A 27,953-nucleotide genomic window follows, 5' to 3' on the forward strand; every position below is an offset into this window, starting at 1 on the left:
TTACAGAAAAGTGATATCCAAATTATTTTATGTTACATTGTTTTTGTTTTTTTTATACATTTCAGGATGTTTTTACATGTAAACAGGAACTGAGTAAACCACTTCATGTCACGACTGATGACCGTCCTATTGTACAGTGAAACCTACGATCTAATCCTACTATCTCCCCTCCGGACTGCGATGTTTGACGGATGTGCAAATGTCGTGCGGTTATTACTTCACATACATCATCACTCAGGGGACAGCGCTGTCCCGAGAGAAGAGGAGACGAAGACACGATAAGATGGAGACGAGGAATCAAACATCCCCCAGGTTTCATTTGCAACTCATTCATGACCACATCACAGCTCTCCTTCCACGTCTTCACAACCTGGACATTCCCTCCAGTATCACCGACACATTCTTCTAGAAAATACTCGCGGTACAAAAGAAACGCTCACACCGGCTCTTCTTCTAAATCTGGACTGGAGGTGATATGTTGGAGACTCTGAACAGACTGTAGCTCAGCTCAGGACAGGTGCGAGTCATGCATAATTCTACAGTACGCTCAGGCACCGCTAATACGTCTACGTCGGCTTCTGCTCAGAAATCAACGGAGCACTCGGGAGGGTTCACGACATGCATAGAGGTTCTCGGAGGTTCACGCAGCGAGGGAAGATATTTGGAAAACCTGGACTCTCTTGTGAGTGAAAGGAAGCAAAAAAAGGCTTTAAAAGTGAATCACTGGGCCTTAAAGCGTCATTACACAGGAACCTGCATTACCGTTTACGACTCCAGAGTGTGATTACATCTCCAAGAGTTCTGATGGGCTGTGATATAACATCCACACTGTGACGACGGGAGAAACCAAATGAGGCTTTTTACGGCCAGGCTGCCTCATAACCATGCAATAGCACCGCAGTGCAAAAATATACATATAAGATTGCTTCTGGAGACGATACAATCCAAAATCGGACACCTGAGAAACGCGGACGTAAACGCAGAAACATCCTATTACACACAGAAGAAGACGGGTGAAACAAATATGTGAGACAGCAAACAAAAGGACAACCAGTTAAGTTTCCTCTTACGACAACAAACAAAGATCCTCTTTGTTATCACAGGTCAGTTTCAGGTTATAACAACAACTATCCGCATGTTATTGGATACCAAACTAGCTGGAACACCACCAACATCAGCACAGGATCTTATTGTAAAGACAAACCTTCCCGTAATAACCACAACCGACCAAGTTCTCTTGTTAGAAGAAGAAACAAGAAACCCATGAATCAGTCCAGAAATAAATAAAATAAATAAAATACATTAACTGTCAAGTTTCTTTCTCTTTGGCGACACAACAACATTCTTGATATGATGATAACTTCCCACGTGGTAACAATACAGGTTTGTGGTTATTGGTTATTGCGTAATAACAGGAACGTTGCTCGCTAAAACAAGTCGACGAGGAGAAACAGAGAGTATAGAGAAAAATGTGTGTAAAAAGGTGAAAAAGATTTACTTAAAATGAGAGTGTTTACTTTGTTGGAAGCTTCGGGTTTTGATGCACTATTGGATCTGTGCCACTCATTCAATACGACAAAACGCGACCCCGTTCAGTCTACAGGAGGAACCCTGTGATCCCGATCCACAGACTGACGGCTAACTCGCGCTCCCTTTTCCTGAGTTCTCACGGCACCTCGACGACACGCTCAGAGGCTCCGTCACGGCTCCGCGTCTCAACACGAGCTCCTTACTCACTTTCACCCCGCCGCAGCCAAAACCGCAGCTTGACCGTTCCGTGCTCGCTAATGGGGCTCCAAGTGAACTGTGTGATTGCGAGCGGCGAACAGTAGACAGGAGACGCTCTGGACTGAACTTCCAAAGCCACAGGTATGTTTGAGCCGTCCAAGTTTCTACCACGCTTCAGGGCTTCCAACAAGCAAATGAAAAGCAGACCGAGCCGGGGCCGAGCGGAAGAGCAGATTTGTGGGCTCCTGACTGCGAGTGTATACGTTGTTCAGGAGGGGAGTGGAGTTGTAACGTATACACCTCAGAGCCGTTAGCCCAGACCGGCGCGACTCGGCTCCAAGACAAACCCTCACAGGAGAGTTCAGAGGGTTTAAGGGCGGATCAAACAACACGACGGAGGAGAGGGTCGACTCCTTGCACTTTTAAAAGCACGTGCAGCACAAACAGGCACACGTGATGACGTTGGGTGACACAATAGTGGTGTACACAACTGTAGGCACAATCAAAACAATTGCACTAAACTTCACAATTCCTCCAGACGCTCGAGTTCAGGCGGAAGCACAGAGAGATTATTCACACCGCACGCTAACACACGTCAGCCAGGCGTCGGGACGGCGGACGGCGTCTATCGAAAAAAGGTACAAAAACAATATAACCATGCAACATCCTCCACGACGCGCAGCTTTTACAAAATGGACGCAAATATCGATCGGCATGCTTCTGTTGTATTTGGTAGCCACATCACCAGAATCACGACAAGCGCGGCGCAAGCAGCTCTGGCACATGACCGCACCGGGTATTCTGACGCCATGCAGAGAGCTGCACAAGACCAGGGCGGGGTTTAGGGGGGCGGGGGTGGGGCTAGCTGCCACACAAAGAGTGCAGGACGGACAGGAGGGAGGGGAGGGGGAGGGGCCTAAAAGTGAACAGTGGTGATCTGCAGCCCTTCATCTGCATAGTAAACATTACAATTGCACAGGTTTCCCCCACCGAGCGCAGGTCCAAGGGCGACCTGTGAGAGAGGGGGCGGAGCAAGGAGGGGGCAGGGGAGCAGGACAAACATGATGCCAAACGCCGGGGGTGGAGCAGATGGCGAGGTGAGGGGGGGGGGAGAGCGGTCAGCGGGAACGCTTTTGGACCTTGGTAGTTACAGGAGAGGTTGTCTTTGGTGTCGAGAATCAGCCAACTAGAGACTCTCAAAGCTCACACGCATACAGAAGCAGGGGAGAGTGTGTGTGTGCGTGCATGTGTGCGTGCATGTGTGCGTGTGTGTGTGAGTGTGTGTGTGTTGGGGGTGAAGCTAAGGCCACTCGTGGTGATAACGCCTCCCGTTCTTCTTCCTCTCCTTCTGCAGGTGCTCCAGCTCGGCTTCGTACATCATCTCTTGCATCAGGTACTTCTCCCGCCTCATGCGGTCACACAGGTCCTTGGGCATGTCGGGGATCAGGTACGCGATGAAGGACTTGATCCCATACACCAGGTGCTGAGGGGGAGGATAACAATATTCACTGAGGCAATTCTGATCATTAAGGTTTGTACCAATCTGTGATAAAGAAACAAACAGACACCAAAAATCAAACAGGAACTAGAATAGCCTGGTTCCTGTTTTTAGTTTTGAAGAAGCCAAGACTGTCAATGTCAAAAAATAAAAGAATGTGTCGCTGCTGTCAGATAAAAAACCTTTTCAGGAGCTAAATCAAGAGATCTATTTATTCTGTGGAGGTTTCAAAGGCTGAAATGATGAAACTGATGAACACAGAGGGAAGAGTCAGAACAAATAAATGAGCCAAATCCTTTGAACTTCCTCCGACTCGAGGAGATATAAAGAGGGTTTCATGTGAACGCTTGTCTTCCTTGTTAACACATAAAAAGATAAACGCTGGCGGGCTCACAGACCTCAAAGACGATGATGAAGGCCAGTCTGGCAGCCAGGACGTGCCAGAACTGCAGCGTGAACTCGTACGGCACCTGGCTCCAAGGGGGCGCCCGGTAGTCTCTGTACCTGCAGTATCGGGACTGCACGTGGCTGCTGTTCTTCAGCTCCCACATGTCGAACACCGACAGGCTGCTGTTCATGTAGCCCCGCAAACACCTGGGGGAGGAAGAGGAGGGAGACTTTAGGAGCGCAAAACATAAGCGGGCAACTGTGAGGCGGCGTGCTGGAAAGGTTTTGTGGGGTTCGTACTTCTCGTGTCGGTATCCCTTGTCAACGCAGGGGCCGTACTTGAAGGCGTAGACGAAGCGGGGGATGTAATCGGAGGTGATGGCGATGACGAAGGCGTTGGTGATGACTGCCAGCACCCCGATGCCTTCCAGGATCCCGTGCCAGATACCTGACGGACAAGATGGAGGACGGAGGGAAATCTCTTTAAATGTTCTCTGTGAAGGACCAGATGGAAGAAACACGACTTAGACAAGCGATGATCCAAAACACAACATGGATACACGCCACTGTGGGGAAAAGCTGCATTTGTCACTTTACAATGGAGAGATTGTTTGAGGCTACACAGATTTTGCTCGCCCCCTCTCTCTCTCTCTTTTTCCTTTAATTACAGGGCAATATGCCACAACAAGCATTGGGTCATATATTATATGGCGGTTGGAGGTGATGTTTGTCTTCCTATGGAGAGGTGCAGCAACTATGGCCATGGGAACACACACACACACACACACACACACACACACCCAGCATCAGGCGGGCTGGAAAATGTTTTGGTTCCCACAGTGATTTACAGTTGGAAAAGCAGGAGAAAGCCTCCGAGGCGTCTCCAGAGCCGCACATCAGTCTGACCTATGTCTGTGGCTCGGGCAGGCATGGGCCTCCTCCACTGAGTGACAAACTTGTAGGCGTCAAGTCGGATCTCGATAATGTTGTTAAGCAGGGCCAGGAGTGGAGCCAGCGGGAACGCCGCTACGAAGATAGTGGTGAAGCCAAACTGGAGAACTGGAGAGGGAAGAGACAGTTGGCACGATGACGATGATGACTCAGATTACAATTACAACACATCTCTGTCCTCAGGGGAAGTGAGCCGGAACATTGGGAAGCCGCAGGCGGGATATTTTACCCATTTCCAGGTATTCGTCCACGAGTCCGTGGGCGTTCATGGGCTGTAGGTTCCAGTCTTTGTCCCACTGTGGAAGCTGGGCTTTGTTTTCCACATTTTGTCCTCCGCTGCCGCTGCCGCCGCCTACTTTCTTCATCTTCCTGCGAGACCACCAGTTCTGCAGCAAACTGAAATATGGAACGAGTAACAATCTGTCACCTCCGAGCAATTATTCCTGACAATGCGCCGAGGCTCTGCGGGAACTCAGCCGATGCCCCGCTGAAGGGGATCCGGCGCGCTTCCTGCGGGACAAAAGGCCCTTTCATATGCAAATGAGCCGTGCGGCAATTACACAAGGTTTGTCAAACGCCGTTCACGCGATTTTACAGCGTTACTGATCGAATACGACATCTTAAATGGCACTTAGCGAAGGAAAGCACATCATTACTGCAATGCATTACTCACGGATAACCCAGCTCCATGAAGTTGTTCCAGATTTGTTTGAAGAACATGATGACGCCCATTTGCAGACACAGATCGATCAAACAGCCGCTCGGGTGACACTGAAATTTAATGACATTAATATTAATACTTCAGGCCCATTAATTCAAAGTCAGCAATCTATTTCTCCATTACCAAAGTAGAAAAATCTTCAAATGGTTCAAATGATGTGTTTAATATGAAGCGAATCATTCGGATGATTAATTACTTGGAATTTCTGGATAATTCCCTAAACAGAAGGCAACGTTCATAACCGAGGTAATCACCCACTCACCTCCTCCAGTCGCCATCGATTAAAGAGTTTATTGTATTTCCCAGGCCTGCCAGCAAACCTGAGCAGATTGAGATTGGCAACATTAGCTTGGAAATTCAATCAAGGAGAAACTAATAAACTCAGAGCAGGAGAAGCCAGGACACTCAGAGGTGCTAATTGTGTCAAATGCACCGCAGCAGCTTGGTTACAGTTCTAGGCAGCGAAGTCAATGTCCAGAAATACGTTTATAATGAGGAGAGAGCTTTGGCACGTGACCTGACGAGAGGGGGAGGATGAGACTAAACATCTCTGCAGGATTCCTCATTAAAGTGGACGTAAACAGGAAGTGCAGAGCTGCCGGGCGGCCTACCTCCCCAGGAAGAACGCGATGTAGAACGTGGAGCTGTTCAGATTCACGAACTGGAACAGGAACATCTTCAGAGCAAAGCTGTTCTCCCACTCAGACTCTGTCCGTGGGTGCTCTGGTGGGGAGAAAAAGGGTGTGTGTGTGTGTGTGTGAGAGAGGCGGATTAGAGAGACACAAAATGCCTGCCAACGAGCTCCAGGGAGCGAGCAATAATGAAGGGATAAACACGCGGTCTGTGGACGACACTCACCTAAATTTGTAAGCAGATAGGCCACCTTTTCATACACCTGACAAAGGAGACGACAGCACGCATGAGCATCGACAAAGAGGACGCACACGCTAACGTTTATAAGATTGGAATTGTGCAAAGACAAATCACGGAGAAGAGGAGAGAACGTTTCTCTGGCCACGGACGTACAAATTCCTGGAATCAAAGCCGTCTCATGAAGCGTTTGTTGTACAGAACAACCTGAAAGTGCCAGATGATGCTGGTCCAGACACCTACCACATTGAGAGACATGATGATCATAAAGTTGATGCAGACGCCGGTGCCAGAGGTGGCAAACTGCCAGTTCTTCTTCACAAAGTGCCAGTTGAATGAGGCGAACGTCTCCATCGCGACAAGGCGGAAAACCACCACAGCAAACACTGCTGTCAAAACAAGGGAGATCTACGGCGAGGCAGCAGGGAGAGATAAAGGGCAGCGGAGAAAATGAGTTTACAAATTGCTTAGGAACAGAGGAACAGTTGAGGTCATAAAAGCTTTATGCGTAACGGAAGGGATGCCTGATAATTAACATTAACGATTAAGAATACAGCAGACACCGAAAGCCTCTCAAGTCATCATTAAACTCATAGCTCTTAAGACATTAGAGAGCATCAGAAAGGCCAAATCCCTATCCAGCCTCTCCAGACTGTTTCTGTCCAGCAGGGGGCGGTGTTAAGCCGCTGCTGGTACAACACAGGCTCCTCACAAACAAACAGACACATTCTGAGTCTGAATCCTGCCAGTTTGAATTACAGAGAGATCAAAGGGTTTTTTACCATGAAGAATATTCCGGACACAGACACCATGAGCCTGCTGAGCTTGTCTGTGAAGGGCTGGAAGGGCTCAGGCTTGCCGGAGATGGGATTCACTCGCTCCACCCGGGAATACTTGGCTTCAAACTGAGGCCTCAGCTCCTCCTGATTCACAACACATATCCCATCAGGGCCTAGTCAATCATATGTGTGTCTGCATGAAAGAGCCGTAACTCTTCTTTTTTATATCACACACAAACAGCAGTGTCAAATTAACAAGATGTATGTACACGGGGCTGTAACAGGGAGGTAATCAAACCATATCTAAGCCGCGCTGGGGATTTGGCTGACTTACCTCTTCCTCCTCCCAATCAATGAGATCCCAGTCGTAAGTCAGCTCGGCCCTCCTCCTTTTCCAGAACTCAAGGAATACCGTGGCTGTAATGGGGATGTAGCGACAGACATCAATGAAAGTATCGATCGACTATGATGTGTGGGACATAGCTCATATTCAAGCGATTGTCGCGGGCGATTTATGGAACAGATCGATCGGGAAGCAAATAGCGCATCACAGTCAAACAGCCCATGCTTGGGATACGCTGCAGAGAGACGCTGCAGAGAGACGCTGTAGAGAGACGCTGTAGAGAGACGCTGCAGAGAGACGCACCGGCCATTAAGGAGACTGATCGCTGCAATAAGGCCGCAACTGCTCGGGTTTGTATTAAGGGGAAGGAGAAAAGGAAACAGGAAGGAGGCGTTAGGTCCTACAGGGTTTTGTACGCCAAGATCCAGTTATACATGAAGTAAACAACATATAAAAGCTTTGCAGGACGACTTGGGGACTCTGGTTTGTTACACACTGGAGACGGGAAAAAGGAGCTTTATGAATGCTGCACCACACTAAAGTATAAATGACTTAAAGTAACGTTATAAGACTTAATGATACAAATTTGCTACTTTGTTACTGTAACACAACACTCATTCACTCATTCAGGCTTTAGGGATGTGTTATAAATATGGACATTAATGTTACAACCTGAATTTGGCTTCAAAAGGCATCAGACTGTGACTCTTCGGTCAGTAGAAGTTTGGCTGCTGTTTAATATGTTGCAGATTAATGAAGGCGGCCCACTTTGGTGAAGACAGAGACGGAGAACAGCAGCATGCTCACATTCCTTCATTCTGCTTTTGGGCCAAACTAATTTCTCATCTCTGTCTCAAACGCGTACACAAGACACACACACAGACACACACACCAGCCAGAGTGCACTCAGTGGCGCAGAGCTGCTACTTTGGTCCACATTGCCAGAAGCCTAATGTAGGATTCTGTGCTACAGGCCGCCGTCAGTGAGTCTGACTGGACCTCCCGTCGGCTCTCCAGCTCTCCTTGGCCTCCATTTAGCTCAAACGCAGAACAAGAGGTGCCAACTGTTCCATCTGCAGACAGGTGATGATTTACCAGGGTGGTGCATTGATGAGATCAGGCCCACACACACACACACACACACAGCTCGTATGCTCAGAGTATATCAGGACCATATTATAGCTGCAGGAACTTGATGGTGGAATGATGCTTCTCCCTCTGGACAGGACTGTTTAATCAACTGTCTAATTACACAACGAGGGCACTGGCAGAAGAAGTGCAGACGTTCCCTCACAGACACCTCGCCACAATGAATCACAGCGCCGCGAGCTTCCTGCAGTCGCCCAGCAAGTATTCTCAAGTGTAAAAGCTTAATGTGTTTGGGCGAGTTGAGTGGAGAGTGGAAGCACGAACATGAAGGGCTATTATATAAATAGTTTTGATTCCATTAGAATTTGTATCGGGCAGAGTTGACGCAAAACTAAAAATCACACAATCATGAGAACACACAACCAAAAACGCGTCAACCTACCCCAGATAGCCATGAAGATAGCGAAGAAGACCGTGCCGCCATTGTCAAACAGATGGGTCACCTAAAAACAAAACAAAAAACACAGCCAGGTGTCAGTTTTCTCCAAAACCAGGATATTAAATGGTACCATACTCACACTCTGTTGAGTCCTGAGACCTACAAACTGTGGGTCACTGTTCATAATATGACTCAAACACAATGATGTGACTGCACTGACCTTCGCATACACACAGCTGTCACTCAGGGTCCAGGGTTCACAGTTTTTCTCACACATGGGACACATGATGGTCGTGTTGGCCTCACAAATCTCCCTGCTGTTGAGAGAAGAAGGAGTCATGAGCCTAACCTTAATTAACCTAATCAATATATACATTAATAACAAGGCAACACACTATTGTGCACAATCTGGATTGTGTCGGGGTGTGTGAGCTCACCTGACTTGGCTGGAATCCATGGTGAAGAGACCGTAGAGGAAGACAAAGACGCCGACCAGTGCAGCGGGGATCAACATGCCCGTGTACCAACCCAGCCAAGCAAAGTAAAGGCCGATCTTCTCCCCAAAGTATCGCCTGGGACGGAGACGCAGCGGTGAGAGCTCAACAACAAGATCTCCGCTGTGCTGATTGTTCATCTAAACCTGGTCACTGTGTTGTCATTTAGCTTGAGGTAATAACGATCCACAGAGGTGCTAGTAGGCTAACGGATAAGAGGGGCGCTTGCTTTATGTGGACATGAATCAATACTTCTCTGCTTCCTGAACGGCAGCTGCCAAGGTGCTCCTCTTTATGACGTATAATATAATACAGACTGTTTATGTAACTATAACCTTCAGAATCATTTTCTGATGACAACTTTATCACAACAGGGCCATTTTGTCTCCCTGGTAAATAAGAAGCCAGTCACAGGCAGAAAGTGGATTATTGGTGGCTTTGACAGTCTGATGGCAGCCGGACAGGCCTTTCACAAATACAGCACCTCTCTTATCTGATTTACTGGCAGGAAGAAGGAGAGAATCTAAATCCCGCAGACAGTGTGAGCACACAGCAGAGTCGAGGCAAACACACACACCAACAGCCTCACAACAAATTCAGCCTCACTGGATACCGAGGAGTGGGAAACACGCCTGTTTGGACAGCCAGACGTGTTGATAAACTTGAATAACAGCATAATAAGGCACACTGGGATCTGAATAAGTAGGCTGCTGTGTGTGTGTTCCATTTAAATATGATCCTGAATACAGGATGAGGCTCAGAAGTGGGGCACTGCTGTTTACGTAAACTATTAATCAGCGGCTCACGATGCCGAGGCACCTGCTGCAGAGTGGACTCACCTGATGAGGTCCAGAGGCTGGTACTTGTACCACATCCCCCAGCGGGCCCAGCGCTCGTACAGCAGGTGCCTGTGGTTCTGGGCGCCGTGAGTCTTAATGGGATGTCTGCTCTTGTAGCCACCCTGATGGAAAAAGGAGCCGGAGTGAATTCGATGATTCGTCAAACCTCCAGAGCTTTTTCGCAGCAGCAAAGCAGAACGCTTTACCTCATGTGGGGGAAAGGCTGCCTCGTATGTGTTATTGCCCAATAATCGGTTGATCCCTGGAAGAAAACAAAACAGGAATGACATTATATAGCCTCTTAAATACCCGATCAAAAGAGAGAGATCTCCTGTGAGGTGATTTCAAAGCCCTTTATTACAGTTTACTGCAGTGGGTAACTAACCTCAAACACATTAGAGCCTTTAAAACACTTATTTAACCATTTTAAATAGCTGCCTGCGCTAAACTGTAACACTTTTCTGCTCCGGCGTTGGCAGCATTGATGCACGTTATGTAACAACAACAACAATCAAACTGTAATCCTTTTAATATCGTTATTAGCACCCTCTCGTGAAGTGATAAATGTACTAAGCAGGAAATAAAGGGTGTTCATCAGTGCTTTGTTCTGCTTCGCCCTGCACCGGCTGAAACATTAGACGGTGAGGTGGGGGGGGGATCTGAAGAGAACTTTCCACTCTTGTGTCAGCGCTGATGTTATTTATTGGAAAGTGGAGTAGTCGGCCGATTTAAAATATTAATGCGAAATCCATTCGGCCATTCAAAGCCTAACTTTAATCGGCACGTCAGCAGCAGAGAGACCAGATAGTAGAGATGGACGGTTTGGGAGAGGGAAGTGCTGCGACCAGTCAATACCAAAAAGAGCCAGAAGGAGAGGAGGGATCAGACAGAAGCTGGACAAAACAGCTAAGCAGGAGCTGACATTTTATTAATCCCTCTGCAAAACAACACAGCCATAATTCCCCCGGGAGCCTGATACCCAATCTAAAGTCACAGCCAACACAAAAACACACAACTGCAACATCTAAACATTGAAATATTGCCAGGGGTCTCTTTCATTAAGCTTGTAATCATTTTAACTGTGATTGCTTTCACCCATCATCGATTTCTTGAAGGCAAATCTACCAAAGCTAATACCTGCCGTTTATTGCTGAATAAAGCTCTAAAATTAACAACAATGTACAGGACTATTGAGTTTGCAATGTTTTCAAACCGCACAGACTCCACGCCTGTTTGGGGATTACATCATAGATGATGGATTATATATAATCAAAGAACAAGGAGATCACACGGCGTGAATGTGACACTGCAGGCAGATCTATTTTAGTATGCCAGCGAGTTTCATACCCATCTTTGATTTGCCATCCTCGTACTTGGTTCGCTGCAGGACGTGGTGGACGATTCTGCTTCTGGTGGAGTTGGAGAAGAAGGTTTCTCTGTTGTTGATGGTGAAGCTGGGGCACAATGACAACACACTCCTTGTTATTGTGCGAAAAATAGATCAATACCACCCAGTTAAAGGTGCTTTTTACAAGAATCAGGACCATTCAACTGACAATACCGAGGATAGGTTTGCATACCTTTCATCAAAGTGCTGCTTTGATGAAAGGTATGGAGGAATGTGTGCGGCTGTCTATCATTCTGGGTTCGCTGCTCTGACCCAAAGCTATAAAATATGCAGTAACTTCGTGGTGAGAATTTCATCTCCCCTCGTTTCTTATCCTCACATCCAGATGTCAGGATGTGAAGGACAGAACCAGAAACGTGAGGCCGTGTATTGAACCGCACTGTGGCGTCACCTGTGGAGTGTGTGCAGCATGTGTATACGTCTGTGTATACATGCAGATCCGCCCTTACTGATGCATGCGTGCTCTGCTGAAGGGGGCGGTGTAGCAGTCGGTCTCCTCCAGGTCGGGCAAGGCCTCTTTGTCCAGCTTCATGGGATTTCTGGGAAGCCAGCTTTTGATCTGACGACACCGGAGATGAAACCTGCTGCAGAGACACACACACACACACACACACACACACACACACACAAGCAGGATTAACGCCACGGATTAACATGATCGCATTCTCTCAACACCAGATCATAACCTTCCAACCCTAACAATCTCGTAATCCATGAGGAACAAACACACATCAGATCCTCCAGTGCTGCAGCGATCACAGGTCTGATTAGAGAAAGATGTAAGGATAGATTCTATAGAAACGTGTAGAAACTGATGCAAAAGTTGACGATGCAGAGGCAGAATGTTAAGTTTTCATTTATCAGTGTTAAGAAGGTTAATGTGGGGCCATTAGTGTACATATTGTGACATCTGTAATGATTTGTGAGCAGCTCCGTGAGGCTGCTGCTGCCTCAAATGACTTGAATGAATATAAATGACACTTTATGAACACGGCTGGGAAAGGCAAAGGTACGGCACAGACAGCAGTGGCATCGACCCAGCAGGCTGTCACCCACCTCAGTGTGACCCCGTTAGTCAAATTTACAGGAGCTTCACTCGGCGACAGCACATAACTGAACACATATAAGCTTATTTACTGCTCACACACACACACACACACACACACAGCAGCCTATAGAGAGAGACGGCTCACGCCTGAAGGGAAACGGAGCGCTCAAATCCTTCAACATGACTGAAGTTCACTTTCACGCTTAATCGATATGTTCGACTGGGGACTGTGTGTGTGTGTGTGTGTGTGTGTGTGTGTGTGTGTGTGTGTGTGTGCGTGTGTGTGTGTGTGTGTAAAACCGGCTTGTTACTGCCCCTGGAGAAGCTTTTTCATACTCTTAAAAAACCAATAGTCTATTAAAAACACAGCCGCTGGTTAAAAGTGACATGTTTTACACCTCCCTCCCTCTCTCTCTCTTTTTAAAGTAATATGGAAACAGGCCTGCACAGCTCCCAGTTGTGGACTGCAAAAGTACATGGGACTCAGGGGTTGGATAGGAACGCACTGTGTGTGTGTGTGTGTGTGTGCAGCAGATGCTCTGTGCAGTGAGCATGATAACATTCTGGCTTCTGCGCTCTGGGAATGGGTAGAAAACGTAATTATCATTCATTTCTCTCCGTTTCTTAAAAGGAAATCTCTAAATGTGATTCTGATGGATTTCACTCAAACTTGGTGGGCAGGTTGGACATGATTGGGGAAAGAACACACAAGATTCTGACACTGGTCAATGCTGGAGTTCACACTTTTACTTTTAGCTTTAAGTCATAGAGATTTGCTTTTCCAAAATCTGCTCCTACAGCTTTGGGTCATTGGTGTTGTGAGGTTTGTTCTCAGACAGATGGTGTATTTAGTAGCATACATGTTAAAGCAGCGGCTGATGATTAATCCTGTGGTAATTAATAAGTCTGTCTGGGGAGTCACAGGATAACGCAGTGTGCTGTGCTGTGACTCATACTGTCCCTCAGTGTGGTGACTGATATGTTTAATTTCAAACCATCTTGAAGCTCACATAAGCCTCGCAGCTGTGCCTCTTGTGACTTTTATTACAGAGACTCCAGAGAGGAGAAACAATCCCATTACCTTAAATCTTCTTACCTGCCCAGGTTTTTGCTCTTCCAGTCGGTAAAGTAGCATTTTTTCCTTTAAAAAAAAACACAAACACAAGTTATTAAGTTTTCAGTGTTTCAGGTGAATTCTGCAGCTGTAACCATAGTTACCTGAACGGCATTCTGATGTTCATCTGCTCTGCATATTTGCAAAGTGTATCCCAGGGAGCGTGGATTTTCACAAACATGATGTCATTGTTGGTCAGGGAAGGCTTTCAAATTAAAGTGAGACACGGCAGTTTGAGAAGGAACTTATGAACATATAAAGATTCCCACAGTCTGTTTGTTTTGTGCTTCATCTCAGGTCGTCACAGGTTCTTACCTCCTTCTCCAGCATCAGGCCCTCGGCTCGCAGGTTCTTCTCAAAGGTGCACCTCTTCTCCACCTGCAGACTGGACTTCTTGTAAACCAGGATGTAGTCAATCCGCTTTTTACCATCTCGGAAAAAGAGTCCAGATGGATCAACCGGTCTCTTTCGCTGCAGCAAAAGAAATCCATCATCCAAATTGTAGACGCAGGCATAAAAGCCACTAATGCTTGAAGGTTCTCAGTGGTTTAGTGCCAAAGCAGAACTGTGAAAGATGTGAACTCCAGGCAGATAGATGTGTACCTGGATGGAGTCGGCTCGGGCCTCTAGTTTAGCTCGGGTGACAGAAGGCTTGTGCAGCAGAAATGACTCATCTGCTCTCGTCTCGCACGTGCTGGCCTCAGATTCCTCCACATAGCGACCGGTGGCATCCTCAGCTGCACACAGACACAATGTGATCAATGAGACAGGGACTGAATTGATAAAAGGAAAATCACAGCAATTTCTCTAACTGAGGTTTTTTCACGCTGAAGTCAATATTGTCCTTGATAGAAATGCCAACAACGGAATTAGATCTGAGAAGAGAAAAAATGTAGGTGTCAGCTTAGAACTGCACCCTGATACAATTTAACAAATCCATTCAGTGAAGCTGGGAGGAAGCCAATCCTGTTGGCTCCCCTCCTCAGCTGTCACACAGCGCACAGATGTGCTCAAAGGAAACAAAAGTTGGGCTGAACCCACAGCAAGAGGAAAGACAAACAGCACCGAGTGGAGCTGAAGCTTATGTTTTTAAAGCTTACGTGCCAAATGCAACACATAAAGAAAAACCGGCTCCGTTCACAAGGATGAAGAATAAGTCCCGTAAGACTGTGTAAAGTTTCACAATGATGGATCGTACCGGTGCCATTAGTGGTGATGCAGCAGGGTTTCAGAAGTTTGCAGTGAGAGTGAGGTCATTAGTGAGTATTTTGCATTCACATAAAGCAGCAGAGGGGGCGGCAGAACGAGCCTACACTTCCATGTACGTTCGTTAAGTAAGATCCCTGCAGAGCTAGTTTCTTTATTTTACAAGACATGCTCGCTCAGCCTTTCCTCATGGTAGCTATGATCTATTGGACTCGGCTGCACAGCCTGGAGGAGAGGCAGAATGTCGAGCAGTTGTAACCCAAGTCCACAATTTACAGAACAGCAAATCCCCGGACCAAAGGAGACTAGCCTAGCTCATAAAGCAGCAAATTATACTTTGAACAAAGCGGTGCCTCTGAACTGAAGTCAGTTGTGTCCCTCCATCAATCTGAACGTAAACTAGAGAGAAATCCTGATGACGGCTTTGAGAGAGAGAAAAGAGGAGAAGGTGTAGGGGCAAAGAGGACATTTAAGGAAACTGACCTCTATGACGTCATCACAGTTGTTTCCCCATATTGGTGCTGAAAATCCCAAAGCTAAAGCACAACAACGGCATTAAAGTTTCTCCTAAATCTCCTCAGTGATTTGTGAGACAGGCTTTGGGTTTTCAAAGCGCATTATTGTTAAAGTCTCATTAAATCCCTTTGTCAGACTTTACAACCCCTAGCTTTTTTAACTCCTAATATACATCAAATGTATTGAGTGCATTCACCTCTTCTGCATTATGCAACTCGGACAATATTAGTTTTCCTCCAAGTAGACAAATGAGTGTATTTCCCTCCTTTCTTGTCTTCCTGTTGCTTATTTTATCCTGCACCTTCTTGAATCCGACAGGGTTGAAAGTGTCATTATTTTTAGCTTTATATCCCTGGAGGATAGGAGGAAAACAAAACAACCCGTAGCTGTGTGGTGTTGCTGTTCCTGGAGCAATACAACACAATATGAATTCATTATCCACCGCACCCAAGGAGTGAAAGTGATGTCATCAAAATGAACGGCTCAAATAAAGGGAATTACAGGAAATGTGTTCCAATATCTGTGAGGCATTTCCTATAGCATGTCAGGGTGAATTTGCTCCTCAGTGCAGCACATTTGGAGATAAAAGCGTTAACTGTGATGACAAATGACTCAGTGGGGTCAGAAAGAGGCGCTGAGAAGAATCCTAAAGCATTCTGGGATTAATAATCTAATAATTTAAGAATAATTTAAGAATCTTTGCCTTCTTTTGAATCTTTAAAGTCAACGCCGTCTCAATTCTCTCACATAATCTCCAGATATTCATGAGGTTGAATAAAGTCAGACGGCGCCGTACGTGTCACCGTACAGCCGTGCATTGTCGTCCTTCAGCCGGCCCGACAGAGCTGCAGACAGCTGTGGTTTTACACAATGACTGCAAATCCTCTGCCGCTCCGACGCAATCTGCTCCCATATTATGCACAAGATTTAAACGCCACCGCCCACTATGAGAGTGTGTGTAGCAATGAGATGAAGAGATGATGAAGAGATGATGCGCCAGACTGCCAGGAACAATACATCTCATTGTTATTTTTCCATGTGTGATTTAGATACGAGATGAAATAAAGTGAGTTTAACTGTTACAGCTTAAAGTGCTAGGATGCTGGTGGATATTATGCTAGATGCTGAAAGCGGACTGACCCGTCTGTGGGGGCAGGACGCTGCAGGAGGTGCTGATGTTGGGAGTCAGACCCACGGCTTCGGGTTTGGGCTCGGGGCTCAGAGGCACAGACAGGAAGTGGCTGAGGTTGATGGGCTGAGTCTGACTCTGGGCCAGGCAGGGCAAACTGCGGCGGGACGGCTTCAGGCTCTTCTCCCTCAGGATCTCGCTGATGCTGGTGTGCATACCTGAAGCCCAGAGGAGGAAGAAGAGCGGGAGAGAGAGAGAGACGCCTTTAACAACATCAACATGGAAACACAGAGTACAGAGTGTTACATAATAAGCATATATGCGTGGTTGTATAGGTAAGCAGGCCATCTAAACTGTAAGCAACACACAATTTACAGATTAAAGTAAGAAACTGAACACTTACAGCTTTTACAGCCTTACGTAACCAATTCATGCTTATATGTTACAATTAAAAACTCATTTTATCTGGGAGTAATTTGCCACAGCAGCATCTCCATAGAATTCATTTCGTTTGATTCTCAGCGTCTTCCTCCCCTTCAGTAGCTATTCTGGCTTTATTCATTTGTTTTTCCTCTGTCTAATAGTCTCCCCTCTCCCTTTTATTGCCTAATTTCATCTTCTCTTGTCGAGCACTGAATAAATGTGTGGAAACAAAGAGAACAATCAACAGAAGAGAGTGGAAAATTGCTTATCCAGCACTCCACACACACACACACACACCGAATGGATGAAAAGAAATCGAGCGAGCAAAAGGCAGAGAGCAAAGGAGCAGAAATCACTTCAGTCATCGACGTGTCGTATCGTGAGCCTCTGTGGCGGCGCTGATGAGGATGATGATGATGATGATGATGACTGTACCCCTCCTCCATCAGTGTGATACTGCGCCTCAGGGGTGCTACAGTGGATCTGCTCGATAATACTGCACTGGACAAAGACAATGTGTAATTACCGCCACCTTTCTTACGCTTACACACCGTCGCTTCAGCAGTGAAGGCTTTAACATCAGCATAGGTCAGATTCAAGGTTATTCTAGTGTTAAATGTGCAATGTGGAGATGATAACTGGGGCTGAGAGAGTGATACAGGAGGGGGGGGATGATGTAATTCATTGTAAAGGCATTTAGAGGGTAATGATGCTAATGAACGGTCAGTGATGGAAGCAGGTCGCAGTAAAGCAGGCGACCTTCACGCCGTGCAGCAGCTCCTCTCATATTCATTCATGCAGGGGAGCTCATTCTCAAAACCAGAATCCTCCTCCTCCTCCTCCTCCTCCTCTTCCCCCTCCTCCTCCTCCTCGGGCTGCAGGGGAGCGTGAGGAAGTCTCTCAATGACCTTCCCCAAAACGTCCGGGCCCGCATTGATATTTCACCGTGAGTCCCCGAGGAGCCCGAGCGTGCTGCGAGCGGCGGCGCTATAACTCATACACGTCTCCTGACATTGATCTCTGTGGGATTTCCCAGAGTACGGAAACGGAGAAAAGACGTAAGCTGGCAGCCTCGAGGGGACACACACACACACACACACACACACACACACACAAACACACGCTAATCACGCTGTTTATTTCCTGCAGAGCCACACAGATATGAGATGAATCAAAGCAGGCAGCTCCGGCTAAAAGCTGCACCATGAATAATAGAGAAGAAGTATGAATATATCTTGTAATAAAAGTCTACTTGCAGTTGAAATGATAGCGTCTACAAACTGATTGAAATAATAATATGATATATATTTCATTATAACTAAGAGCCAAATCCAGCATCAACCACAGCCCCAAAGCAGTTTTCCAGCAATGTTTCAAACTATTTATCTGTGTTTAGGATTCAAAGCATCAGTCAGTATGTGTGTGTGTGTGTGTAATTGTCCCCTTAATAAGATTCCATAAGTAGGAGGTGCAGAAACATTTATTCATACAAGGATCAAACAGAATAAGTGCTTTTAAAATGACGCAGACTGCAGCTTTGATTGATCTTCAGGCCTGTCCTGCACTTTGTCACCTTTATGGCTTCAAATCCAACATTTCCAACATAATGCATATTGCGTAACATGTCATACTGGGGCAATTACATCCGCTTTGACATTTCACAAACCGCAATTACATTACAAGATGGATCGTGCTTCTCTTAGCAACAAACGTGTTTTATGAGCCGCTGGAAAATCAGCGTCCTAGCTGAGAGCTTCAGGTTATGACGCTCAGAGCCTGAGCACCGGGATGCCTCGCTCTCCAAACCCCACTCTTACTGGAGCAGGTAGATTAGAGGAGATAATCCCAGCGGAGCAACAACAAGGCTCAACATGTCTGATAGGCCGCATCAGAGCAGAGCCAGAGTGAAGCTAATGGGCCAGCAGGGGCGAGAGGACGCCACTCCCATGATGACTCGCAAAGTTTAAATTAGTCCAGTTAGGAGGTGTGTGTGTGTGTGTGGAGGGCCTCCATGGAGATTCTACAGTACATTGTGTGATCCTCTCTCTCTCTCTCTCTCTCTCTCTCTCTCTCTCTCTCTCTCTCTCTCCCCCCCCCCCCCCCCCATGTGGGGATGATTCCTGCTTTATTCCGAATCATTTGCTTCTATTTCCGTGCAGGCCGAGTGTGTGTGTTACATTCTGAAGTCAGTGCTTTGTGTGAAGTCTAGATAAATACATAAAGAGTTCAGCTGCAGAGTTTAATCTTGCCGTGGGCCGGCGCAAACTGGTTTATCGGGAGAAAGTTAATCCTGTGTGTGTATGTGTGTGTGACTGTGCGCTCTATCTGTCCCTGTGTGTGTGTGTGTGTGTGTGTGTGTGTGTGTGTGTGTGTGTGTGTGTGTGTGTGTGTGTGTGTGTGTGTGTGTGTGTGTGTGTGTGTGTGTGTGTGTGTGTGTGTGTGTGTGTGTGTCTCTCTCAGCGTCTATGAGCTCTGTGTGTGTGATGGAGACATGAGGTGGGAGGGGAGGGAGGCAGATCAAGATGTCCACAGAGAGGACGACTGCTGTGGAGAGAGTCTGCATAAGAGCCTAACACATGCACAAACACACACACACGCCCACGAGAGAGAGAGCTGAGGATTTATCACTTATGCTACTTATTAATCTGTGTGTGTTTGTCAGAGAGAGAGAGAGGTCGGTCTCATCATGATTCTGAAAATGCAACTCATTGGAGATGCTACCTCCTCCAAGGCCAAACAAGGCTGGACAGAATTTGGCACAGAACGGAACGACAACAACAACAACCTTAACATGTTTCTGTCTCTCTCTCTGTTATTAAAGATGACGTCTAAACTACTGTGCCTCTTTTCCACCAATACAAACTGAAACGTGACTTCAGCCTGGAAAACGTGTGAAGGAGCGGCACAGAAGCTCAAACGCTATCTGGCTGCTGAATAAAGGATCAACCAGAGAATTCAGGTCAGTGGGCTGCTTCCCATCATGCCTCTGTGTTTCCTCGTCCTTTACCTTTAATTATTCATCCGCGTGAAGCCAGTGGCACTTTAAGCATCAGCCGCAACGTTCTCCATCCCGAGCTTTTTAAGCAACACCGACAACTTCACCGCCTCCTCCTGCAGGGTGCGTTAGAGCGGATCCCTGCTATCAACCGTGGACAGAGACAATATATAACACACACTCAAACGCACACAATGGCTGTGTTCCTCATCAAAGGGGGCTCTGAAACACTGCTGTGAGGGCGCTGTGGTGTTTGTGAGGCGCGACGGCCCGCAGCCTCTCCTGCAGAAACGCTCTCCACGCAATTACAAGAGTTTTTCATCCTCCGCCTGGCACCATATCAAAGGACACACACACACATACACACACACGCGTCGGGTTCACAGGCAAGTGGTTAGAAGGATATGATTAGGAGCCATTGAATATTCAGCTCCCGTCTCTTATTGCAGACTAAGTACTTCGGGTTCACCAATACGGTTTCATAATTAACAGATGTGCCGCAGGCTCGTGTTTGATTTACAAGAGTGAGGAATGTGGAAATAAAATCCTCCTGCACGTGTTGTAAAAGATAATTATAGCTGAAGAGTGACGTACTTTAGCTCCGTATGCTAAGACGACATCTGGAAGAACGTGAAAGGTAAAAGAAGAATCACATTTACAATATCTTCAAAACTTAAAGAAATGTTATTCTTTAAGCATCTCGTTTTGTTGGACTAACAGCCGACTTTAATTTGTGCTGTGAAAATGTGAAGACGTAAACCACAAAATCTACTGATTTACTTTAACAAACTTCAGTTTATACGGCGATAAAGGCAACTAATTGTTTTCAAATGTCTCTCAGGATAGAACGCTAGACTGGAGGTGGTTCAGGCATCTGATGGGACGCCTCTGCAGGTAAGAGACAACAGGAGGGGAGACCCAGAATACACCGGAGAGATTTAATATCCCATCTGGGGCCGTGAGGATCAGCCAGACAGAGGAAGATCTGTGCTCTTCCTCACTTTAAAAGGAAACCAGAACGTCCTTCAGAGCCTCAAGGTCTCAGCCTGGTGTTTTGGTTTGGAGGTTCCATTTTTGACCCTGTCTTGGGGACAAATGGGTCAAATTCAGGACAAACCTCTCTAAGGAAACCTGGGTTCATAGAGGACATTCTAATTAAAACAAGGAGACATTGTATCAGAGGTATGCGCTCCAGTGACTGGTCTTGAACTACTGATGCACACTGATACACTACACACACACATTATTGACTGAGCTGCAAAAATCTATTCAGCGAAGTGACGGCAACAACTCTCCAGCCTTGTTAATGTGTCCAGAGTTAATGAATCAGGAAATGCAAACTGGATAAAGTGCGATTGAAAATGGAACTTCTTGACCATCGGGTCTGAACAAAGCTTATTACAACACAGCACGGCACCACAGTGGGGAAATCTGATGTCACTAAGCATCGATCCACGGTGTGCAGACGCTGCATGACCGCGCATACACACACACACTCACACACCTCAGAGCAGATGGCACATCTTCCCTCTCCACCTCCCTTTGTGTCTTCATATTTCCACATTTCCTTTAACGCCACGCCGTCTCCTCACGCCAGCTGATTTTGCTTTCGAGTTCCAAGACGTAACAGGAAACATTTGTGCATCCAAAAATGTATCAGCGGACAAATGAATTTCACTCGAGCGGTGGTGAACAACTCTCCAGTGAGCTCACAGGGGAGTGTTTCAGCTCATCACGCCTGGTGTGTTTAGTCCATGTGATTACAACGGCAAACTAGCGGCGGCAGAATGTCTGTTTGTGCCAAGACGACAGCAAAACAATGCTCTCTATTTAAAGACTGAAAGTGTAAAAGTGAGAAACTGCCACATCCACCACACTGTATTCGATTGCTCTAAGACATTTGTCTGCCTCCACTCTTTACATCTTTATCAGAAGAAAGAGGATCAACTCAAGATTACAGAAAATGTCTCCCAACGTCTCAAACTCTCCAGAAATCTGTCCACAAAGTGATGTCTGAATCTCTAAATCCATCTGTAAGCTTGCATAAGACAACAGGTGGCCTGTTTAAAAACTGCAACTAAACACACACACACAAGCACGCACACGTATGAATACACATGTAGATTAAAAGCTGACATCGAAAAAGCGACAACAAACCTTCTTGCGTGAACTCAACACTTGTTTGTTTCCCAATAGCCGATGATAATATTCCTTTGACTCTGCTGCATTTCTGTGATCGATGACTTCTATCCATTAGTAGATTGAGGCTGGATGTTGCTTTAATCAAATCAATTCTAGTAGAAGAAGACTGTTGCTAAAGACTGAAGTACTCAGATCACATGTCAGTGCTGATGTGTTGTTGGTGTGTGTGTGTGTGATGTCATGTAGCAGACAGTATGTCACCACATTAAGGAGCTGCTAACTCTGATGTCACATTTAGTGGGGAACCATTTCCATGTCAAATGTCCTGATAAATGGAGATGCGATTGAGAGGTTTTGGCGTGTCTCACTCTCTCCTGCATATCTTTCTCCTCAAATCAAGGCATCAGCATCTTTCCCTGGCCTGACTCAAGCTTTGGATGCAAATCAAACCCCCTTTGTAAAGTGAGTACTTCTATTCTGGTCTGGAACAAAAATGTTTTTTTTCTTCATTCCCAGCTCAGCAGAGCGTCTTCACGAAGCAGCTTGACACGACTTTGCCTTTCAGCTTCCTCTGATTGGCTTCCTGTTGATATTACAATCACTTTCACATTGTATTGATTACCTATGAATCAACAGCAGGATCGCTCGCGGCAGCACTGAGGAGGGTTTCACTTCCTCATGAATGTCTTAAAATACATATTCAGCTCCTTTAAGCTTTCAGAGGAGGAGAACGCATCTGGACTTCATTCTTTTGTTGATTTGGTTTGGGGTGCAGTGCAGATTTGTGTGTGAAATGCTGGTGAACAGGACTTCATGAGCCAGCTGTCACATCGCTTTGGCTTCCCTTTTATGGGCACTTAGCAGTTACTGAAATATTGAGTGAGCCATTCAGCTTCCAATGAGATTTAACATCAACCAATCCTTCCTGTTGGTCATAATGAAGTGACTTACCTGGGATTTGGTCTCCACGAGACATGGGTGCTGGTGGGGGAAAGCACCCTAAGGTGGGCAGAGGGTCAGGGGTGATCTGAGACCCTCCACTGTCACACATTATCCATGACACGAATGTTGTCAGTAACAACCTAGGGTGATGATGTCATTAACAACAAACCACGGTCGATGGTGTCATTAACAACAAAACGAGGGTGGTGATGTCATTAACAGCTGTGACGCGCTAGGGTGGGTCAATTCTCCCGTGATTGGAGGAATACTGCTCGCTGCAACTCAATACACACTCATTAACATACACACACACACACACACACACACACACACACACCGCTCGCCAATCATAGTATTAGTAGTTTGTATTTTGGAACCAAACTGATACTGGAGTTTTAAGGAGATATCAATGTTTGAACGTGAAAGCTGAGCCAGGATATCTATCATACAGATTAGATTACAATCTAACACACACATCCCTCAGTATGGATGTATGCTCCAGTTAATGTTGTGCATGTCGGTCAGGCGGAACAGCCACATATCCTGCTTTCTCCTCAGCTTGGTCGCTTTGACACTCGGGTATAAGAAAAGGACAACATGACAGAACAGGTGAGAGCAGGCTGATTTGAACCTCTTCAGCCTCCACAGTCCTGAGCCCCTCAAGCTGCTCTCATCTCTCCCCATCCAGCTCAGCCTCCTCTCATCATGAGCCAGGACAAAACCCCTCTCATCCTGCTCACACAACCTCCAGCTTGAGTCTGTGATATCAAAACCTGTCCCTCACATCCAGCTGGCGGAAAAAAATTACACAAAATGTGAAAGTCGCAGTAATGGTCTTTGCACAGCCTCTGCTTAGGTTGTAAAATCAATACGGCCCATCAATGAAATCTATTCTAGAAGACACAGATTCATGACCTGGAGTCCTGATTCACATCGACCGGTCAGCTTTGTTACGAGCTGTGAGATCCAGTCAAACACACAAACACGCCAAATGGACAGTGATGATCTGAGCTGCAGCCTGATGGATCCTGTTACTGCCACATTAAGTTGCAGGGGTGGAGGCTGCTTCCCCCCTCATTTGAAGCCACGAAACTTAATCTCCCTTGAAACATAATTTTCCTGCCTGAGTGGAGCGATTCACACACAGTTCAGCATAAACATGACTTCACTGTAAACATCACGTCATAAACAAGTAGAAAGAATATTACATTGTATTCCCACTTTGATGCTCCAAAGGGAAAAGGTGGCAAATCTGAGTGCAGGTCACATCGCTGCAAGTTCATTATGTGGAAAAGAAGAAGAAGAAGAAGAAGAGGAAGAGGAAGAGAAAGAGGAAGAAAACGCAAAAAAACAACAAATGGCATTGAAAAGGTCAAGATTCTTCATGTGCAAAATGAACAACAACCTGCGTGATCAAACATGTGGTGCGTGTGAGGTTTAATTTACCGCTTCGCTTCAGACAGACAGACACATACAGACGGAGAGAAGATGAATCCTGCTGCTGTGACTGTATAACGGGAAAGTGGCTCCGATAAGATCAGAGGCTTTGCGGGGCTGCAGGAGCTCTCAAGTCATGCGTCAGTCACCGGGAGCATCGCGTCGATCTACAAACTATCCAACAAGCGGGGGAAAAGTCCGCACATCAACACGAACCTCCACTCACGACCCACCGCGGCGCGTCACCCACCTTTTTGCTGCTTGAAGGACTGAATGGAGCCCGAGTGGTGCACCATTATTGCGACCGTTCGGCTCCACACTCCGGCGTGACTTTAAATCCCGGATTTCCCCCCTAAAGAGCCAAAGCGACAAGCGAACATGTGAAACTACGGAGGTCTTGCGTAGGTGTTCCTCGCGGCTCCCATCCTGCCAAGAGCTGCCGAGAGCTCACGAGCGATGCGCAAACGCGGCCAGCAACACCTGTCTCCGCGCCGCATGCGCTCCTTGCGCGGCTGTTGTCATGGTGACGAGATGTAAGGGGTGGGGGGGCTAGGGGAGAGGAGGTCCGAGGATGGACATGTCCCCCCCTTCCCCTCCCTCTCTCCGGCCCTGATTTACGGACTCCGCATTAACTGCGGGAGGTGACAGAGGGGGCTGAACTCCTTAAATGGGCCCAGAAGACGCGTATCGATTCCCGGCAATCAGCTATCAGGTTTCACGCTGGAAGTCTAATGAGCCATTAAAAGGTGCGAGAATGACCTTAAAACTAACATGCGACTAAAAGTGGTTCACACATGAGCAGAGGAAACATAAATATGATCAACCGGCATCACTGTTGAGACAACATAAGGCTGTTTGTTTGTGGAAGATATGAAGTGTTACAGGGATTGTTTTTGTCATGACAGTACAAAGACAGTGAACAACAAAGCACCTACACACACATAACAAACAAAAGAGAACAAAATGGGGAAACAGAACAAAGACAGACTAAATGACTCACTGATTTATATTTACCCAAACCAAAGCGGAGTGATGGAGTGATGTGAGCACGCCCTGTGCTTGTGTGTGTGTGTGTGTGTCAGCACCATCCCATTGTTTGTTGCAGCAATAAAAATGAGTAACTAATAAATGAAGTGTGTGTGCTAAGGGGGGAAATCAGGCCATGCTTGTGTTTGTTATATTAATAAAAATGGTTAACTAATATACTAAACTATATATAAGCTGAATAAAGAGGTGCAGTTGAGGATATGTTACTATGGAATTGAGTTCATGTTGATTGATTATTTTCACTATATGCTTTCATCATCCAAAGGGCTGGAAGGAATCTTTTAAATTGCCTATTTTGAGGTCAACTGTCACGCATTTCCACACAAGATTGCTCCTGACCCAACAGCCATTTCACCGTACCCACTGGAAATAAAGTCATAGTTATATATACACACACACACACAGCAATAACCCCTATGTAAGTAAGAGGGACCACCAAGTCGGCACTGTAATTTATAGCAGGAAATTGGCCAAATCTGTAAGCAGGGGAATGTGGGCCAGAGGATTTTCTTGGATGAACTGAGCTTCAGGAGAGGCACTCAAAGACGGACTGGCTCATAAACTACAAATGATCCCACACACACACACACACACACACACACACACACACACACACACACACACACACACACACACACACACACACACACACACACACACACACACACACACACACACACACACACACACACACACACACACACACACACACACACACACACACACACACACACACACACACACACACACACACACACACACACACACACACACCATTTGTTGTGCTGGAACTCAACTAAAAAGAAAAAGTGTGTGTGTTCTATTCATGAGAGCGTCTGCTGGGATTATGCAAGTGTTGCGCAATAGCAGGAATGCAGAGTTATATTCATCTATTTGTTTTCCATTCTTTTCACCTTGTTCTCATTGATGTTTCATTGGTTTGTTTGCAGCTTGTGACAGTTTGAGTGACAGGAGAGAAACCCGAGGCCCTGTTACTCATCAGACCCGTCGCACTGTCAAAGTATACGAGCCCAAACTGAATCTTGACAGGTACACGAGGACAAAACACACAAATCTCTCTCTTTCTCTCATTCTCTCCATCACTTTGCCGCATAGCTTTGCCCCAAACAAACAAAGGAGAGAGATTAGATCGTGTCACAGTTTATCTGCAAGGTCACCGCCGTTTTATCTCAATGTCAGCCGCACCGAGCCGCACACCAGCATGAGGAGGGAGCCCAGGGAGGGGAGGCGAGGAGGGGAGGGAGGGGGTGCAGGTAAACTGGACCCCCTACAGTCTGCTCGTCCTCTGGTCACATTAACCCGGCGCTCCGTCTGGTCTGCAGGCCTACTTTTGGTGGTGCCGCTCCCTGTCTGTGCTGGCATTTTCTTGGGAATACTCTGGCATCTGTCGCACATGCAAATACCATCTGCTTTCTTGCAGCCCAGCACGTCGCTCCCCCTCCGTCTGTTTGGATATTTATTAAAGAGCAGTGAAGGGACCGTGCGCCACCGCATAGACAAATACATTTCACTGGGCTGATAAATAAATAAGCAGCTCTTAAGGGGTCAGCTGCATTTTAATTTTTATTGCCTCCATTACTGCCTGCTAATTTAGAGATGTGGGTCGGGTGGTGATGCTGCAGAGGGAGGAAAGGTTTGAGGGAGGTGAAACACTGCCATCATGTGGTTTATTTGGGAACTGCATGACCTCTCAGCCGTGAGCAAGTATCACATGGACAGATTTACATGAATGAGCACAGCAATTTAACCTAAAACCACATCTAAATCCGACTCTCAACACATTAAAGTATTTTTTTTTTCATACTTCAACAACCTCCAAGCTCATTCTAAGATAAGTTTAATAGTTTAATCACATGCAGAAACCATCAAAGTCTTCAATATTCAACACATCACCCTGCATAAACCTGATCTTTGTTTGCGAGCTGTGTTACTCTGTTAAACTTTACATTTGCATTTTTGCTCTGAGAATCCCAAATGACAAAAACATCCAATATTAAGTTATCTGATTAAATATAAAGGATGTTTTCCTTCTTGCATAACAGCCGTGAAGAGTACACATCACATTACTTTGTTGTGTTTATCTGAAGTGAAGTGGTAAACAAAGTGACATATGGTCCATATTCAGAGTTTCACACTTACAGTATAAACCTCATTAAGCGTCCAACAATGTAGTCATGGAAATGGGATGATTCCTGCATTCACGTGACGCTTAGACTCACCTGAGTTTTGCTCTGTGTCGCTGCTTTCTGATTGGACGCTGTTGGCCAGCGAGGAGCTCCAGGATGTTGAATAGCTGATGGTGCGATTGACAGCAACATGTCTGTCCGTCCCAGAGGAGCTGGAGGCCTGGTGGTCCAGCAGGGGGAGGCACATAAAGCTGTCCTGAA

General features: G+C 46.4%; 1 protein-coding gene across 2 annotated transcripts; it reads right to left on the reverse strand.

The window, feature by feature from the left end:
- On the reverse strand, nucleotides 1-27,953 carry ano3 (anoctamin 3). Of its 2 annotated transcripts, none has more exons than XM_076140675.1 (25): nucleotides 27,786-27,953; nucleotides 16,571-16,777; nucleotides 14,312-14,445; nucleotides 14,024-14,179; nucleotides 13,813-13,913; nucleotides 13,691-13,735; nucleotides 11,996-12,130; nucleotides 11,486-11,592; nucleotides 10,345-10,400; nucleotides 10,139-10,260; nucleotides 9,243-9,377; nucleotides 9,026-9,122; nucleotides 8,809-8,869; nucleotides 7,269-7,351; nucleotides 6,938-7,078; nucleotides 6,399-6,563; nucleotides 6,144-6,180; nucleotides 5,897-6,008; nucleotides 5,548-5,605; nucleotides 5,238-5,335; nucleotides 4,794-4,960; nucleotides 4,520-4,672; nucleotides 3,914-4,061; nucleotides 3,625-3,820; nucleotides 1-3,211 (listed from the first exon to the last, which is right to left on the reverse strand). In XM_076140675.1, the coding sequence occupies exons 1-25, from the start codon at nucleotides 27,937-27,939 to the stop codon at nucleotides 3,029-3,031; spliced, it is 3,051 nt and encodes a 1,016-aa protein (XP_075996790.1). In that variant the 5' UTR covers nucleotides 27,940-27,953; the 3' UTR covers nucleotides 1-3,028. The 2 variants fall into 2 exon arrangements, with proteins under 2 accessions (XP_075996790.1, XP_075996791.1); XM_076140676.1 differs by lacking the exon at nucleotides 27,786-27,953 and adding an exon at nucleotides 24,749-24,957.

Source organism: Genypterus blacodes, unplaced genomic scaffold (genome assembly GCF_046128005.1).
Source record: "Genypterus blacodes isolate CSIRO-AG114 ecotype Tasmania unplaced genomic scaffold, CSIRO-AGI_Gbla_v1 ptg000015l_1, whole genome shotgun sequence".
NCBI classification, from domain to species: domain Eukaryota; kingdom Metazoa; phylum Chordata; class Actinopteri; order Ophidiiformes; family Ophidiidae; genus Genypterus; species Genypterus blacodes.